General features: G+C 44.1%; 1 protein-coding gene across 6 annotated transcripts in view; it reads left to right on the plus strand.

The window, feature by feature from the left end:
* ARHGEF28 (Rho guanine nucleotide exchange factor 28) overlaps positions 1-11,171 on the plus strand; it is a 121,999-nt gene extending 110,828 nt beyond the window's left edge. For all 6 annotated transcript variants that reach the window (XM_054184772.1, XM_054184774.1, XM_054184775.1 and 3 more), the window contains one exon: positions 10,139-11,171. In XM_054184772.1, the coding sequence (XP_054040747.1) occupies positions 10,139-10,296 (158 nt within the window). In that variant the 3' untranslated portion in view covers positions 10,297-11,171. The remainder of the gene's footprint in view (positions 1-10,138) is intronic.
* The last annotated feature ends 7,753 nt before the right edge of the window (positions 11,172-18,924 follow it).

Raw genomic sequence — 18,924 nt, forward strand, 5'->3', positions numbered from 1 at the left:
GCAATGAGAGAAAGGCTAGAAAGTGTCTGAAAGTTACCTGAAACTTAATATTTTCCCGTGGATGAATGTTTTATGACATTTTCCTGCATTTTTCAACCAGGTGTATGGTTGGGTTTTGATTAATTTTCCTAGAATTTTTAGACGTCCTATAAGAAGTCTGGTCTGTCAAAAAAACCCTTAAATTATTTAATGAGAAGCACCACCTGAATGTGTTGTCAAGGAGCTAATCATGCTGCATTCTACCCTATGTTAAGTACTGTGCAATTTAGCTTCATAAATATACTCAAATGGAAAAGGCTACAATCATCCAAGTGCATAATTTTCCATTCATATTTTCTAAGGTAAGACATATGTCTCTTCACATAGCTAGCTAGCATCATGATTATATATCATTGTTTTATGTGTATGGGAGGGAACTTCACCTAAAGACCTTGGGGCAAGTTCCCACAAAGCTGAAACTGGCACAAGTACACTCACTAGAAAAGGTGTGTCAGTCAACAGGAGGAAAATATGATTGAAAGAAAAATGTGTTAATGCTTTACCCTAATGGTTATGAAATTATCTGCATGAAAGAAGACAAGTACTTTTGCTAATTAGGAATCAGGGGAAGTATAGGTTTTGTGTCAGACTAGACTGAGAATTGAATAAATTACTCTTGCATTTAATTGACACGTCAGGTTAACTAGCCAAAGTGATGCCTAAGGATTTACCTATGGATTCACCTCTTTGATTTCAGGAATCAGTGCAATTTTAATTCTTTTAGTCTTTGAAGTGCACAGCATTGTTCTCTTTTCATTTTGTTTATTCAGATGTTGTAGCTATGGGAATAGAGTTGAAAAGTGATAGATTTGGAAAACTGCAATGAAACTTGATTGTGGGAGGGTTCCCTCCCCCACCCCCAGACATTTGCAGTGTTAGTGTGAAGGATCTTTATGCATGATGTAGTGAAAAGCATAGTTTAAGTCTTTATGGGGAACATAGAAAAATCTGTGATCTTCATGAACATCCAAATGCAAAACCAGGGAGCAAAAATAGGGCTCTATTTGACTAATGTGATTTTATTCTTTTATAAAGGACAGAAATTTGTACATAATATGCATATAAGATGAGATTGATTTTGGCAAAATAATACATTTACAGTGGTTTCATGAAAGAAAGTGGTTTCTAGACATGTAAAATATTTAATTTGCAATAGAAAAAGGAAAAACCCCGGAAACAATGTGTAGTATCCTATAACTCCATTTTTTTCCTTATTCTTTGTAAGAAATTCCCTTCCTGTTCCTTGAGGCAGATTGTGCTAATGGTGATTGCTCTATTCAACCTGTTCTTAAAGCTGTACATTAGATTCATTTGTTTTAGTTTCCCATCGGTAATTGAGATGAGGTTTAGAACAACACGTTATTTTTTGGCTACCTTAACATCAGTTATGGCCTAATGACATTGTATAAAAGTACCTGCATATGTTTGCATCAGGGAGGCTGAGGATGGTGCTGTATGGGCCTGGCTTTTTTCTTGTATTTGAGTAAGATGAATATGTTGCAGTTAGAGGAGGTATACAATGTAAAGCTGATGCAAGTGTGATAAAATCCAGGTGAAATGTGCTTTGCGCTACAGTGTTAAAGCCACCTGAAGACATACAAGCTGTTTCCCTGTGGTTCCAAGTCAGCATAGGATTTTGGCAATGGGCGAAGCTCAGTAACTCAGGGCCTTATTCAAATAAGCATAGCTACTGCTGCCAGCGCTGGAGGTGGTTAATGGGATCCTTTATTGAGGACTTTGTTGATTAAGACTGCTTTTGTTGCTTGGAACCTGTTACATAATGAGCAGCTCTCACAAGAAAAGTCATCACAGTTCTGCATATGTGACTGTTGGGAGTTTATTTCTGTATGTTGCTGCTGTATGAACTCCTTCTGAGTACATCTGACCCGCTTGTCTTCTAAGCTGGGATGTAATTGTGCCCTGTATAGCGCACACTTCACACGTCTCCCATTTAAACAGCATACTTCATAGCCAACAGCAGGCCAACACCTTACTACCTGTGGAATGGCATGTGAAGGTGCTTTTTTGCCTATTTTGGGTTTTTCTGCTGTGCTTCACAGTATTTTTAATAGTGCTATTTTTTCGCTGTTTGTCCTGTGCAGTGAGAAAATTCTTTCTGTTGTTCTTCCACTTGAGAAGAGTGAAGGAGGGAGGATGACATGACCGTGGAGTTCACGGTTTGTCAGGGAGTCTCCTGAGCAGATATGACATTTTGAGCAACTTTAAACTTTTTGTCTTCTTTAATTGAGTAGATGCCAAATTGAGAACATGTGATTAATTCCAAATTGCCCTTTCTGTGTCCAACATATCCCTTCTACTCTTAGCATGGATGGCTACATAGGTGAGCACACATCCCATTCAGTACTCAACGTAAGTTATAATGAGAATGAAATGAAATGGTAAGATACAGGAATATGAAGTTGAGCACTCCCGTCTCCCAAGTTCAAAATCACATTGAATTATTAAAACAATTAAGATCTTGCTTTTAATACTGCAACAGATAACAGCAATTTTGCCTCCTCTCCGTACCACAGAACACTGAGTTTTGTGCTGTGCCATAAGACATCAGTGTCTGTGGGATACTTGGTGGAAGTGAATCACCGGGGAAGCATTTTTTTCCTCTTGGGAATAACACTGCCATTTGTTTAAAGCAGATGGCAAAAGGGATTAAATCACACAGCAATGTGATACCAAAATGAAAAATATGTCGTTATATGTCATCTGCAATTAGTATATTTCAAGTAACGCTTGCTTTTCAGCTCTGCAGCACTAGGGTTTTGTAGTTCTGTTACTAATTTTCTCATCTCAAAATACTTTTTCTCATTTCTGAACATAATCACAGTAGATGTAGCAGTATTGCATAACCTTCTAATTAAGGCAGTTTTGTATGCTGATGTAAGTACAGAATTTCCTGTGTAATGCCTGTCTGATTCTCTTCTTTCTGGTATCTTCTCATTCAGAGCTCATTCATTAGGAGGGAAGTTTAAAATAGTGCACACCTTTAAGGTGACGGTTAGAGTGAAGAGATCGTCCATCCCTGTCTTTTGAGGTACCACTGTGTTGATGTAAATCTGCACACCGTACTCAGGGTTTCGTTGCCTGCAGACTTCTTAAACAACAACAGGATGATGGCCAAATCTTTCTTGTTTTCCTTGTATTTATGGTTCCAGCAAATTTAGCGCAGTGGGTTTTGAAGTCAGTGGAATTACAGGCATTGATGAAAGTGAAATGGTTTGGACCATATTTCTCAGACACAAATTTATTCTTTAGTTAGGTAAGGTTATTCCAATAGATAGGGGTTTCAGGGAAGGAGAAGGAGGGAAAGGAGCACATTTTGAAGCAGAAGAGGGTCTTTTGCCAGACAGCTGGTTTGTAGTGAAGCAGCTCCAGCTCAGGGTCATGCAGAGCTGTGACTTTAGCAGCAAGTCTGCAGGGAAAGAGGTGATCTCTCAGGAAAAGCAGTCACAAAACAAGAGTCCTGCTAATTGTTGTTTGATGTCAGGAAGATACCTTGGGAGGTCTGTGTTTTCCTCAAGTAATGTGATCTGTGGGTGGAGACCTGGTTGCGTGCCCTGCTTCAGTACATTAAAAATGTTTGTATACGTTTTGTAATGGAGTTAGAGCCTGAAATAGATGTACAAGTATGAATAAATAATGCATCCTAGTGGCTGGGAGAAACTGTTTATGGATGATCAAATTTTGCAAGATACTGAGTATGCAAACACACCCTGTACAATCATGTCGCTGAATCACCAAGTGTATCTGTCTGGCTTATTTTGAAAAGTACGATCTCATTTTAATTATTTAGTATAATACTTTACATATTCCAGGAAATGGCCTGTAGCACGTTGTGTAAAAGTAATGAAGTCTTAGTAATATGAAACCTCCTCAGCAGCATCTGCTGTTAAATATTTATTGAGAAACTGTGGAATATTGTCTGTCTGTCTGTCTGTTGCTGCAGCGCATGATGGGGTGGGATGGGACCAGAGGCAGATGGACCAAAGCAGAGCCGGTGTCTGCAGAGGGGCAGCTGTGAGACTAAGGACGAAGACAACTTGTAGCAAAGGCAAGGTAGAAGGAGGTGGTGATGAATTCAGGCTTAAGACTAAGACCAGTGTTGCCATAGTGGAGAGAAGTGGGAGCAGAAGAAAGGAAAGTGGATCCAAGTACATTCCATGCACTCAGGGCTGAAGGGATGAAGGCACATGCTTATTTGATAATTGTGCTTTTTTACGGCTTTGATGTACAGCTTTCCCTTTAGCTTTTATGCAAACTGTTTTCACAGCAGTTACATGTTCACAGAGCATTTAGCAAACAATTAAAAAGGGCACCCATTTCAAAATACTCGATCACACCCTGAAACTTCCTATGCTTACAATGCAAAACTTGGGGAATGTGCAGCTATTCAATTTTTGCTGTGATTTTTCGATGACTGCAAGAAGAAAATATGAATGCATATACTTCCTGCAAACCTGACTAAAAACTGATAAAAATGGCTGTGTTAATGCACAAACTGCAGTCAAAAAATAGTGACTATTTCCCTGGGTTTTGAGCTTGGGGAGAACAAGCATCTCTGTGACTATCAGATAAGAGGCTTCTCTCAGACGCTCATTCTTACAATAATGCCCATATTTTTTCTTCATTAAGCAACAAGCAGCAGCTTCTACTTAAGGGTAAGATTAGAATGTAGCTGATTTGAAACAGTTGCTTTGCCTTACTTTTTGCTTCTGCAGCAATTCTGTATATTGGCTTAGTATTCCTCTGCCACTTTTGAGTTTTGATCTTGTCAGCTTTTATGAGTAAGAAGTGATGGATCTGGTCTGTTCTTGGGAAACTACCATATAAACCCAAGGTGCTTAGGAGGAGACTTGAGAGTGTTTTATAAATGACCTCCCTCTTTTGGCTTCTGTAACAGAGCAGCCCTTCTGCTACTCAAGAAAGTGCGTGCCAAAGTCCAGAGCATGCTCCTTTGTGGTGCACCTTAAAGACTGGCCAAAAGCTGGGGACTGAACTGATTTTTTTCCAACGTCTTTGATTTAATGTTTATTTCAAAGCAAATTGTAGTTTAAAAAAAAACCAAAAAACAAACCCAAACCCATCCATAAAATATGAAGCAAAGTTAATCAGCACAATAATGTCTGTCTGTGGTAAGAGAGCGCTCAAAAGAATAGTTTTGATGTGTAAATGTCCCCTTTTGTTTCAAAGGGAGTGAATTCATCTGCCAGAGACAGTGTTTTTTCAGGGTTAATGCTAACTGTTTCTCTCTTGGGGAGGGAAGGAAGGAGAGGGAGCCTCATGAAGGTGTTTTACCTGCGGGGTGCAAATTGGAAGTGTGGGCAAGAAGGCAGGCGTGGGGAAATGCTGGCCGGCAGCAGGCAGGGGGGCTGGTTTCATCTTCTGCCCGGTCTTTGGAAATGCTATTTGGGTCTGTAGCCTTATGGGATTTCTGTTTCTCCAGCAGACATCCAACCAGGAGCGTTACCCGCTGCCCGTGACTTGTTTTGTTGTCAGCGGACAGACAGACAGACAGACAAGTCGCCCCTGCCCCTGGAGAGGTGCACTGCCTGGGGTGGAGCGATGGGCCCGCGCCAGCAGCTGGTCACGTTCCTTGTGATCCTTTGTAGGAAGGGTGTTCTTGGGGTTTTATGGTTATTTTCTCTTGATCATTTGAGTGCAGCTGTGTTTAATGAGCTGGAAAAGAAGTAGGTCAATAAAACATGTGGTTGTTGTTAGCAGAATACCTGTTGGACCATGTGTGTGTCTGTAATTGACCATCTAAAGCTTCAAAGCTTAGCACAAAGACAATTTAATAGGGAATTCATACCTAAATAAATTAATACTAAGCAGAAGCAGACAGCTGGCAGGTAATATGCCCTGCCTAGGTGAGACTGTGGGTATTTAATGCACAGACAAGTTATGATTTCGAGTCAGACCTATTTTTAAGTCTCTCTTATTGATATGCATTAAAAAAAAGGCAAGCCAAAAATAGTTTAGAAGCCGTGTGCTTTAAAGCCAACACAACTGATAACATAGCCATGTAAGTAGGTTAAAATTTTAAATTATTTCAACCTAGGGGCATGCTCTGAACTTGATGTTAAAGTGATATCACTGGCAGTGTCTGAGCTTGAGGTGTTTTTAAAATCTTTTCTTTGATAACACCAGTGTTAGAAATAGTGTGTTTACTGGGCTTTAATAAAAGACGACTGCATCATCACATGACTCCAAAACCTGGAGCTTTAAGACAAGTATCAAATAGATGAGTTGGAACCATTATGGAGCTTTAAGATAAAGCAGTTTTGGTGGAATAAATGTAAATTTTGTCTTAGCCAAGAATTTGGTTCAAATTCTCTAGACAGAACTTCTCTGAAGAATTATGCAGCAAAAACTGAAAACTCAATTGCATTGTTTTATGTACGCCAACAACTAAACAAAGAACAGAAACATGCAGAATAGTGGCATTTCCAGTACTTTTATCATGAACAAAAAATCGAAGTACAGATGTGAAGAAGAGTTATGTTGCAAACCTTATTCATCATAGTCTTTGAATTCTTTCTGTTCTGTCTTGTAACAAAAAAAATGCACCAAAAGCAGATGAGACTAATTAATGTAGGATCTATTATGATCTAATTGTTCATCTGCTTTTTGTGAAAAGACCTCTTATTCATGAAGGTACTTGTTTGCCTAGGAAATGTAGCTGCTGCTTTTTCATGGGGCTGGGCTGGTTAAAAGTAAATAGCAGCATCAAAATGCTCAGATTGATTTCCTGCCTTATTCAGTCAGCTGGGAAATGGATTAGGCTCCTCTTTTCTTGGTAGCTTCAGGGTCAAAGTATTTTTCCCAGTGTTTTTTGAGACCTGGTGCCAAATTCAGTGCCCACTGTGCATGTAAACGCCAGGGGCCAGGGTGCAGTGAGATGCTGACAGCCCTTGGCCAGTGCAGAAGTGGGAGGGAGCGAGGACCTGGGATTCTCACAGAAGACCCTGAAGAAGTGTCTGAGCTACAGCTCAGCTTTGTTAAAGCTTTGGAAATCTGGGAATGTTTTCTGCACTTGAATAAATACGAAGGAAAAAAATGTGTTCCTTAGGTGTGAGCGAGCAAGAGGAAGGCGGTGGCCGGGTACAGTCACTTTCGCTTGTCCTTTGTGTGCAAAGGGTGCAGGATGGGGCAGGAGGGGTGCAGGCAGGGGCAGTGGGAGTACTTTAGCTGGGTGCTGGTGATATGGGTGCTGGTCTGGTGGGCGCGCTGTTGAGCTGAACACAGCCTGCCCGAGCATCACTCAGCAGGTTGGAAGGGAGCAGAGGAGAGAATAAGTAAATGCTGAATTGAAAGAAAGGGAACGATACAAAACTCCTTTTGTGGCCGATGTTGGCAGGTGAGTTACAATCGCAACGAAGCAGGCTCATAAAAGGCCGATGGTCCTTATTTACCTGGCTCTTGATCCATACCGAGTTCTGACTGTCAGCTGTAGTGCAGCAGAGAAGAGGCCTGGGGAGGGGCTGGGGAGGTTCCTGTGGGTGCCCCAGCTACCTGGGGAGCACAGAAGAGCTTCCCAGCCATCATTTTCTGGTAGCAGCCCCCTTCGACAGCCCTCCTCTGCATTGTGTTGCTGTCTACATGGATAATGGGTTTATTTTCCTTTTTTTTTTTTGAGCATCCTCAGCTCTCAGAGTTCTTCAGTAGGCAGCAGCTGATGCAGTCAAGGCTTGTCCTGGAGGGTTCTTCCCTGTTTTGGGAGAGCATTTAAAGAGGAGGATTTCTCACACCATTCTCCTGCTTAGGGCCGAGGGCAGCTTGTTGCCCTGCGCTGCACTGTGGAGCTTGGGGGAGGCTTACTGGCAGCTATCGCTGCTCTGCATAACAAGAACCAGTGCTGGCTGGCAGATCGGTCCCCTTTCCCCACTCTTATTTCACCTGAGACTGTTATTGCCAATTCTGGCAGTTCTTCCACCCTCCCTGAACAGCTGCTCTCGGGGCACATCGCACTGCCGCCTGCGGTGCCAGCTGGTCTCCTGGCTTGGTTGCTTCCAGCATGGCACCAGGCAGGGAGACAGCAGGCACCTTCCCCACTGGCAGGCTGAGTATGTTGGCCCAGGGACACATTGTGCTTTTATTAGGCAGAGCCTGTGTTGAGTGCCACCCAAAGCGCAGCCAAAACCAGCCCCTTCCCTCCTTGGTTGGATTAGGCACAATCTTTCCAGCTGAGAAGCCACTCATCACCCCGGTGGCAGCTGGGCTCTCACCTTCTGGGTGCTCTCCTGCTGTTCAGGTTCTCCGGATGCTCCAGAATTTAAAAGGAAAAAAAAAAAAAAGACAATAAAAAAGCAGCTAAAGTAGTGATAAATCATTTACTCCGATAGTGACAGAATCTGTTTTGTTTTTCCAGAACGCTGACAGTTTCCACTGCTCAGCTCTGCTGCTTAGAGTTGTAACAGTTAATGAGAAATGGTTTGGAAACAGCTACTGTTTTAATTGGTGAAGAAATTACTGTTTAGTTTTGATGGTGGAAAATAACTGCATGTAAGGTGTTTCTCTTTCTTTTCTGGGTTTTTTCAAATTTGTAATTAGGCTTCTCCAATTATGTACTTCATAAACTTTGAAAACAGATCTTTGAAATAAGTGCTTACTGCCTGGTATTCTTATGCACATAACTTTGTTAAGGTGAATAGACTCACAGGACTTAAAAGGAATATTAATGTGGGTAAAATTACCCCAAAATATAAGTGTTTAGAGGTTGAGGACCTTTCACTGGTAGGGCTCTTTTTAATAAATAAATAAAACTGAAGTATCCAGTTTCAATAAAGAAAAGCAGACGTAGGATATTCCTGGTTTCTTCTGTTGCTGCAAATTGTAATCTTTTTCTAATATGGCTATCAAAAAGAAGTAAATGCAAAAGTAATCTTTAACAAAGCAGGGCTTTGCGAGTAAGTCAGGGAGTCAAGTTCTGCTATTGCAAATAGTTCACCTGCAGTCAAGATGTACTCTGGATTTTCACCAAGACCGAAACGTGATCCTTTAACTCCAGTGTAAAACAGTAAAAGTAAGGGAATTTGGGATTACTTTGCTTTAACGTTCTGTGTCATCCCACTATGGCCAAGCACCACTTGTGTATAAATACCTTGCCCCTGCTCCAGCCCTGCAGTCTCAGCAGCAGGTATAACATGCATGTGGCTTACGCTGGGAGCTGAAGCCCCAAAGCCTGCTTGCTCCCCCAAGCTGTGTGCATATCAAAGAGGAGAAGGTGCTGAAGGCAGAGGCAGCGATCCGATGTGTTCCCACATGCCCATCGCATAATTGTCTCCCACCGCTCCACATGCCCCATGGCGGGCAGCAGCCGGGCAGACCAGGCTTTGCAGGGTGCCAGCAAGCTTGCTTTGCCTTGAACTCCTGCCTCAGTGAACAAGGCTGGGGAAACCCACATGCATCAGGGGAATGCCAAATGTGGGCAGGTGTCATTTCAAATTGCCGCCAGTTAGAGCAACGCAGTGTGTAGAACACCCCAAATCTCCTTTATAATAGATTTTCATTGCACATACACATGAGAAGAGGTAGGGACCAGAGCAGGCATGAAATGTCTTTTTAGCTCTCTGCCTGAATGACTAGGGCTCAAAGGACCCCAGTCCTGGGTTTGCTTGCTGCTGGTGTTACCCGTGCTGTTGGGGGGGTGCCGGGCTCCCCTTCTTCCTGCAGAGTCCTTTTTGCAGAGGGAAGAATGAAAAGTTAAGCCTCCTGGTGTAACAGCAGAGGTTGGTTGGGCCAAGATTACAGTGAAAAGTATTGCAGCCTGTCCATTGACTTTTCACATCCCTAGATACGAGGACACATGCTCCATTGTTATGCAGCTTGGTTTTATGGTAAAAATTGCTTTGCAGATGTAGAAAAGCTAACTGCTAAGGTATAGTCACATTTACAGATTTCAGTAAATTTGGGTAAGGTACCTCTCACTGCGCTGTAGTATAATTTGTAACACAACAGTGCTTTCCTTTCTAGACAGGTGCAGCAAACTAGACAATGCTAATGAAAAAGTCAGAATTTGCTCTTTACAATGGCACAGGCATGGCAGAAGATGCATTGTCACATATCCTTCTCTTGTGTGTTACAGATCTGAGTTCACCAGAGGTCAAGGGTACCCAGACAAGCACTCCAAACGATGGTCTCACCGCGCCTCCACTGGTAGATGTGCTGCAGCCGTGGCAGCCTGAGAGCCAGGAGGGGACAGAAAGTGGAGATGGAGTAGAGGAGAAGATTGTTTACCTCTGATGGCTCATTTTTTAATTGCTGTATTACTTTGGAAATGTAATTGGTTTTGCTTTTCTAAATGTCCATGCTTGCTCTCTGTCTAACCAAATGGCTTTAAGGATAGTATCTAATATTCAATGCGAGATTTTCCCCGTGATAAATATGACAATTAAGTTATTTGGAAGACTTTGTTTCATAAACATTAATTTATGACATGACTTCAGATGCTTTGCAAGAAGCAATGGGTAGCAGGGGAGACAAAAGGTTTTGGAATTGTAAAGATGACACCAAGAGCTGTGAAAGCTAGGGTTGATTTTCTCTTTTTAAAAGGGCAAGCTAAGAGAGCCTACTAGTTGAGATTTTAGAGTATGGATCAGTAACCATCTAACAGTTGTGATATGAGAAGACAACGATGGCTATAGTCTCTGCTGAAACGTGCTATATACCCTTAACTATTGGGTTATTTTCCTTAACCCCTGGCTCAGGATCTGCTGAGAAGAGGATGTTTTTTATGGTCTCAACGTAATTGCATAATTGCGTTTGTTCACATCTCAGACCTTTTGGTACTACTGCCAGTTTCTGTGCACATGCTGTAAGTCAGTTTGTTATTGTTTTATAAGTGTACCTCGTTTCAGCAAGTGCCCTTATGCATTAAAATTTACCAGATGAAACCATCTGACTGGTCAAAAGAAAAGGGGAAAAATGGTAGGCTTTTAGTTAACATAAGGCTTCTGAAACTCTGCTGCTTTCCCATGTAGGAGAGAGCTAGCTTCCTGCTTTCAGGTTCACAGAATCGTTGTGCATTAGGCAGTGAGAACGCAGGACACTTTTTGTGCCTTTTTGTCTTTCAGAAACACTTCTGCACTACTGTCCAGTTGAATAAATTTTCTACGTCTTTCTGCAAAAGTGTGTCTTTGATTCATTTTCAGGTCCTCCAAAGAAGTTTGAAAACAGGAGGAAAAAAAAATAAAGTCTCCTTGCCTGGTTTGCACTCTGCCCTGCTGCAGATGCACCTGCTTTGGTCCAGAGCAGCCACAGCTGTGCTCCAGGCACCTCGGCTGGAAAAAACAAGGAATTGCCTGTTGGAGCAGGGGTGGGCAGCCCTCTGGACTGGCCAGGTGCTGCTTAGCATGACTGAGGGTATCGGCAGTGGCGCAGCAGGGATGCAGCTACGCAGCTCCTGGATCAGGGCTGCCTCACATCTGCCCAGCTCATGGGGCAGGTTGCACCAGCGGTTTGGCCCCAAGTGTCATATGGTTTGCATTTTATAGAATCATAGAATCATAGAACGTGTTGGGTTGGAAAGGACCTTTAAAGGTCATCTAGTCCAACCCCCCTGCAGTAAGCAGGGACATCCACAACTAGATCAGGTTGCTCAGAGCCTCATCAAGCCTGGCCTTGAATGTCTCCAGGGATGGGGCCTCCACCACCTCTCTGGGCAATCTGTTCCAGTGTCTCACCACCCTCACAGTAAAGAACTTCTTCCTAATGTCTAATCTAAACCTACCCTGCTCTAGTTTAAAACCATTGCCCCTCGTCCTATTGCTACATACCCTTGCAAATAGCCCCTCCCCACCTTCCCTGTAGGCCCCCTTTAGGTACTGGAAGGCCGCTACAAGGTTTTCCCAGAGCCTTCCCTTCTCCAGGCTGGACAACCCCAAGTCTCTCAGCCTGTCCTCATAGGAGAGGTGCTCCAGCCCTTTGATCATCTTTGTGGCCCTCCTCTGGACCTGCTCCAACAGGTCCATGTCCTTCTTGTGCTGAGGGTTCCAGAGCTGGACACAGTACTCCAGGTGGGGTCTCACGAGAGCAGAGTAGAGGGGGAGAATCACCTCTCTGGATCTGCGTGCCACGGTTCTTTTGATGCAGACCAGGATGCGATTGGCTTTCTGGGCTGCAAGTGCGCATTGTTGGCTCATGTCCAGCTTTTCATCCATGAGTACCCCTAAGTCCTTTTCCGCAGGGCTGCTCTCTATCACATCATCCCCCAGCCTGTGTTGACAACGAGGATTGTCCCGACTCAAGTGTAAGACCTTGCACTTGGCCTTGTTGAACTTCATAAGGTTTGCTCGGGCCCACCTCTCTAGCTCATCCAGGTCCCTTTGGATGACATCCTGTCCCTCTGGCACATTGAGTGCAACACTCAGCTGAGTGTTGTCAGCAAACTTGCTGAGGGTGCACTTGATCCCACTGTCTAAATCATTGATGAAGATGTTGAACAGCACCGTACGGATCCCTGAGGGACACCACTTGTCACCCCTCTGCATCTGGACATCGAGCCATTGACCACCACCCTCTGGATGCAACCATCCATCCAGTTCCTTATCCACTGAACAGTCCACCCATCAATTCCGTATCTCTACAACTTAGAGAGAAGGACGTTGTGGGGGACCATATCAAAGGCCTTGCAGAAGTCCCTGTAGGTGGTATCCATAGCTCTCCCCTTGTCCACTGATGCAGTCACTCCATTGTAGAAAGCCACCAGGTTGGTCAGGCAGGACTTGCCCCTGGTGAAGCCACGCTGGTTGTCTCAAATCATGTCCCTGTCTTCCATGTGCCTTAGCATAGCTTCTAGGAGGATCTGTTCCATGATCTTCCCAGGCACAGAGGTGGGGCTGACAGGGCGGTAGTTCCCAGGGTCCTCCTTTCTGCCCTTTTTAAAAATGGGTGCGATGTCTCCCTTGTTCCAGTCACCAGGGACTTCTCCTGACTGCCATGCCTTTTCAAATATCATGGAGAGTGGCTTGGTAAGTACATCAGCCAATTCCCTCAGGCCTCTGGGGTGCATCTCATCAGGTCCCATAGACTTGTGTATGTTCAGGTTCCTCAGGTGGTCACGAACTTTGTCTTCACTTACAGTGGGAGGGACTTTGTCCCGCAGGTCCCTGTCTTGCGGTCCTTCAACCCGGGAGGTGTGAGGAGAGAGGCTGGCAGTAAAGACGGAGGCAAAAAAGTTGTTGAGAACCTCAGCCTTCTCCTCTTCTGTTGTTACCAGTTTGCCATTCTCAGTCATCAGGGAGGGCACGCTTTCTTTGACCTTCCTTTTCTGGTTGACGTACCTGTAGAAGCCCTTCTTGTTATTCTTAGCATCCCTTGCCAAATGCAGCTCCAGTCGTGCCTTGGCCTTCCTGACCTCATCCCTACATACCCGGGCAGCATCCCTGTACTCTTCCCAGGACACCCGATGCTGCTTGAACTGCCTGTGCAGTTCCTTCTTGCCTTTTTGTTTGACCAGCAGGTCCCAACTCATCTGTGCTGGTCTCTTCCCTTTCTTGCTTGATTTCTTACACCTGGGGATCGAGAGCTCTTGTGTTCTATGGAAAGCATCCTTGAAGATCTGCCAGATCTGTTCTGCCCCCTTGTCCCTGAGGACCATTTCCCAGGGGGTCCTATTGACTAACTCCTTGAAGAGCCAGAGGTTTGCCTTCCTAAAATTCAGGCTCCTGACTTTACTCTTCCCCCTGACAGCCACACCCCTCAGGACTGTGCACTCCACCAGTGCGTGGTCACTGCAGCCCAGGCTGCCTCCAATCTTGATGTCACCCATTAGCTCATTTGCGCTTGTGCCCATCAGGTCTGGTATGGCCTCTCCTCTGCTGGGGCTGTCTGTTACCTGGCTTAAGAAGTTATCTTCAAGGCACTCCGCTGTGGGATTCTCCTGGATTGCCTGCAGTTCGCCATGCTACCTTTCCAGCAGCTGTCGGGCTGGTTGAAGTCCCCCAGCAGGAAGAGAACCTGTGAGTGCGATGCCTGCTGCTGTAGCTGGATTAAGGCGGCTTCATCAGTAGGTTCCCCTTGATCAGGCGGCCTGTAGTAGACACCAACCACAAGGTTCCCCTTGTTGCCTTGGTCTCTAATTCCTACCCATAAGGTTTTGACTTCCTCTTGGCTGTTCTTTAGGGAGATCTCTTCACACTCTATCCGTTCCTTACCATAGAGGGCAACACCTCCGCCCCTCCTTCCTCGCCTGTCCCTTCTGAACAGCGTGTAGCCATCGATAGCCACGTTCCAGTCGTAGGATTCGTCCCACCAGGTTTCAGTAATGGCCACTATGTGGCAGCTTTCCAGCAGCATGGTAGCTTCCAGCTCCTCCTGTTTGTTGCTCATCTGCGTGCATTTGTGTAGAGGGACTTCAGCCGGGCTGTTGGCTGTGACGCCTTCTTAGAGGAGCACCCCTTGGGGTGTTTCACGGGTGCTTCCCTGTTGACTCAGACTACATCAGGAGCCCCTGGCTTGTCTCCCTAAGACTTTGGCTGTGATGTAGCATCCCCAGCACACCTTGGGCAAACAGGTCGAATGTCCTTACTAGCATGCCGTCCCTCTAACCTTGACGTGTTATTCCACAGCTTGTCACAGACAAGCCTAATATTATCATCTCCCTCCCCCTCCACATCTAGTTCAAAGCCCTGTCAATCAGCCTCACAATCTCTTGGGCAAAGACCCTCTTCCCGCTTTGAGAAAGGTGTTTCCCATTTGATGCCAATAAGCCCGGTGCTGTGTAGGCCATCCCATTATCCCCAAATTGTGGCAGCGACACCAGCCACAAAGCCATGTATTAACGGACTGGATGCATCTGTTCCTTCCAATGTCACTGCCTGCAACTGGAAGGAGGGAAGAGAAAATAACTGGTACCCCAGACTCTCTTACCAACCCTCCCAAGGCCCTGAAGTCCCCCTTGATTGCTCTTGGTCTACGAGTCACAGTCATTTTACCCTAAGCCTGGCGCTGGGCAAAATCTTTTGCCAGGGGTCAGACTTTTAGATAGTAGATGCTTGTCAGCAAGGGTTTCCTGATGCGGAGGATGCTCTTCCAGGGACTGTTGTGCTGCTGGGAATATTCAAAAACAGGGCTTTCCGAGTTGCACCTTACTGGGCTACCAGAGTAGCTGTTCAGTTGGTATCTTGGGCTAACAACTGAGCGACTGACCTTCTCGACGAGCAGCACCTGATTCCCAGCTGGTATTAATTGGTGTGCCAATGTCATCAGGAAAAGACTGGGCCTGCAGATGTATTTTCCAGTTTCTACTTCCAGCCTTCAAGGGTCCCGCTCACCTGACAGCAATATGTCTACTTATAAGAGAAAAAACCTTTTTAGAATTTCTGGAAGTGGTTCGCCACCTTTACTTTTCACAGTCAGACTAAAATTAAAATGGGAATCCAACCTCTCTTAAGGGTCCTACAGTAAGGACAGTCCACAGCCTCTCTGTTTTACCAGTCAGCAATGAATTCAGGGTTGCCATCTGGACAACTTTTTGGCAAATTTCTGAATAACCAGGCCAGTTTCTTGGGATGCAGTATGTCCCAGGATATGTGCATTGCCAAAGGACCAGCGGGAAATTGGGAAAAACTGAGTAGTTTTCTCCACAATTACTCTCTCTCCATTTTATTATGCCTTCGCTGAAACATCTGGTGCTGGTTACTGTCAAATCCAAGCTGCTGGATGTATAGCTGCTGTCCCAGCCCGGTGTGGGAATTCCTGTGTAAGCGTCTTGCCACTGGGAGAAGAAGAGAGAATACTGCTTCTCTCATCAGTTTTAATTGAGGGGCTGGGAGTCGAAAAGCGGCTGGCCAGGACTTCAGCTGTTGTGCAAATTCCTTGAGTCCCCTAACATCAGGCAGCATCTTATTTTGCTCACCTGTGTTTACAGTAAAACTTCTGTCAGCTGAGGAAGGCAAAGGCAGGAAACATGTGGCCTCTAGATTTAGGTATTTTAATTGTAGAAAATGTTTAAACTATAGGCCAGAATGGTCTCGGCAGGTGCTCTTTGTAACAAGATATATTATGCACCCCTGAACTCTATCCATTATTTAGGGGTTTCTTAATAGTTAGCAGAATTTAAATGCAGCCCCAGTGAGACTCAGCCATTTTAGCAGGCTGCATTTTCAGTCATTGTCAGGCATACATTAATGATTCGTCTTCTTTTTTAATTAGAAAAATACATTCAGTTCTCCCCTTCACCTCTATTACATTATTTTGAAGTGGGCTTATTTGCAAGGCCTGTTGTTTTTATTTTTAGCTCATCCCATATATTGTGTTTTCTTTTTGCCATTCTTCTCGAGGCATCTTGCCTCTGAAAACTCAAAACAGAATTTAGTCATTTGTTTCAGTGTTTAAATTAAAGGAGCGGTTGCTGCACCACAAATCTCCCCTGCACTGGGCTGGACTTTCTCTTTGTTTTTTCTTTTTTAACTTCCTTCCGTCATTTAACAAAGGGGGAAATTCTTTACTGTAATACTTAGACTTTGCCCAGTATTTTCTCCTTAATGTTGTTGTATGCTAGTAAAGCTGCCATACCTAATGACTTTTTGAGAGATTTTTAAGGGAAACTCGCAACAAAGCTTTTTTCAGCAGATCTATAAAAATGCCAAAGAAGGAATTAATGAAGAGCTCGAGCTTACAGTGGGATAGATCCAGAACCTTGAATTTATGCATTCAGTCAGTTACAGAATGAGGCCAGAATAGAGCAAATGCTTCACTTGGATGCTGTTTGAGTATTAAGGTAAACAACACAGTTAGCTGCATTTTAAGAGAATTTTCACAAAGCTCGTCCATGTAATTTTCAAATGACTAAATTAAATACAAATTAGACTCTCAGCAAAACTCCCCAAAGATTGTTTACTAAAGTGATCAAAAAAAAGAAAGAAATCTGCTAATGTTTGCCATGTAAAGAACATGAATCATTTACTTAGAGTGCCCTGCGGGCTGCATTAATTTATATGCCACCCATTTAGATTAAAAAAGCGAGTAAGATTTTTCACTGCAGCTTAATCAAGTAGGTGAAAATTCTGTAGTAATGTTCCATAATGCTGGTAAAGTCATGTTCATGATGTTTTTCATTCAGAGGAAAGCAAAGAGGCTGTGCTGCAGTAAATAATGTGTACAACTTGCTCTGACTGAATTTTGAAAGCAAAGGAGAGTTGCCGATGAGGCAGTTTTCCTTATGTATGTGATGTCAAATGGGGAAATAGCCTGACTGCTCGGATACCTTCTAATGAATATTCTGTTTGAAAAGAATTCCAACCCCAAATCCTTCCCATCCAAAGCCTTCACTGTGCGCAGTTTGTATTACAGAGGCCGAAACAGCATAGGTTGTGAGGCATTAGCATACTGTAACAGGTTGGATGTCTGCTCTTTCTTACGGAATTGCCGTCTCTTTGTCACTCTTTTTGCCAAGGTAAATGGAAGTGTTTTTTGTTTTCCCATCCCTAGTAAAGATCTATAAATAAAAGCACTGCACAACTAGCTGTGAACATTCTTGGTAATCTTAGTCATAAGGACAGCTGTCTGTTGACATCCAAAAAGGTTTTCAAGTCTCACTTGCAGCCAGGTTCTGAGATAAGATGATGAGGATGGCCTGAATTCAATGGCTTGAATTTTGCGTAAAGGCTCCCTTTGGCAGGCTGATGTGAAACGGAAGTGTTTCATTTCTTCAATGTAAAGGAAAAACCTCCAAAGATAACCTTGCTGGCATTAATCTAAAGGGTTCTCATTGATACAACCCTTTCGTCTGCAAAGGTGCATCAGACAATAGACTACTAGGCTTCTTGTATCGAGAGACCACCAAAGACTAAGAGGATTGTGGAGGAACTTGCGAGTGTTTTGACGGCCATGGTGGTGAAATGGTCCAGGTACATCATCTGGGAATCTCAATTTTTTTCACTGACATGCAGAGTAGTGTTGCCAGCAGCTCTGTGCAGGTCAGTAGCTGGCTCCCAAATTCCCAGAGAGCTATGTTTCCTGTCCTGGGGATCAGCTGAAGTTTCATTTTATCCAGAAGTTTCTTCCTCTTCTCCTCACTTGCTCAGTCTCAGGCTCAGGTGAGAATGTTCACACCACTTACATCGAAGGGCTAAGCCACAGGGAAGTCTGCACCACCTGCCAAATTCTGAAGCTGGGTCTTGAAATATGCTGGGTGGAGACCAGAAGGAGAGAAAAACATGAAAAAGGGACTCTGGGTATAGAGAAGGCAGCAAGAGTGTGCCCTACCACAGGATGTTTTCTGGGCTTCTTCACGGAACAACCTTTTTTATTTGGAGAATTGTTTTTTAGACTGATAATCTGAGAACTGGTTAGATGACATATTTTTTAAATCTAGTGCCAGATGGAGCGAGGATCAGATATTTATGAAAGTGACAGTGAAGAATGCAGGTTGAGACAAAGAATTTCTCCTATGGAGGCTGTTTAACAGACCCAAGGGAAGTTTCTTATCAGCTTTCTATAAAACTGCCAAACCATGCTTAGAGGAGCTATGCAGAGGTCTGAACCCTTTGCTAACCCGGGTTACCACTGCTAACAGCAAAGCCCTGCATGGATGAACAATCCCATGAACTGAAGATGGCTTGTCAAGACCAGCATGAGTCCCCTGCCCTCCTATGCAAATGAACAAACAGGACATCTGCATTCCCTGTGTTCAGCTCATTGAGGGTGCTCAGGTCAAGCTGTAGACCTACTCATGCTCCTCTTGAGTTGTGCAAGAAACGTGAGAAATTGGTGTCACTCTTGGATAAAGTAAGTAACGCCTCACTTGAAATGTAAATTTTCCTCATTTCCTACATGCACACAGTTGTCCTAGTATTGCTGAATGAATGCTACAGCAAGCCGTTGTAGGTCAATTATAAACTCATCAAACCAAACCCAATCCTGATAGAA

Source organism: Rissa tridactyla, chromosome Z (genome assembly GCF_028500815.1).
Source record: "Rissa tridactyla isolate bRisTri1 chromosome Z, bRisTri1.patW.cur.20221130, whole genome shotgun sequence".
Taxonomy (NCBI): Eukaryota; Metazoa; Chordata; class Aves; order Charadriiformes; family Laridae; genus Rissa; species Rissa tridactyla.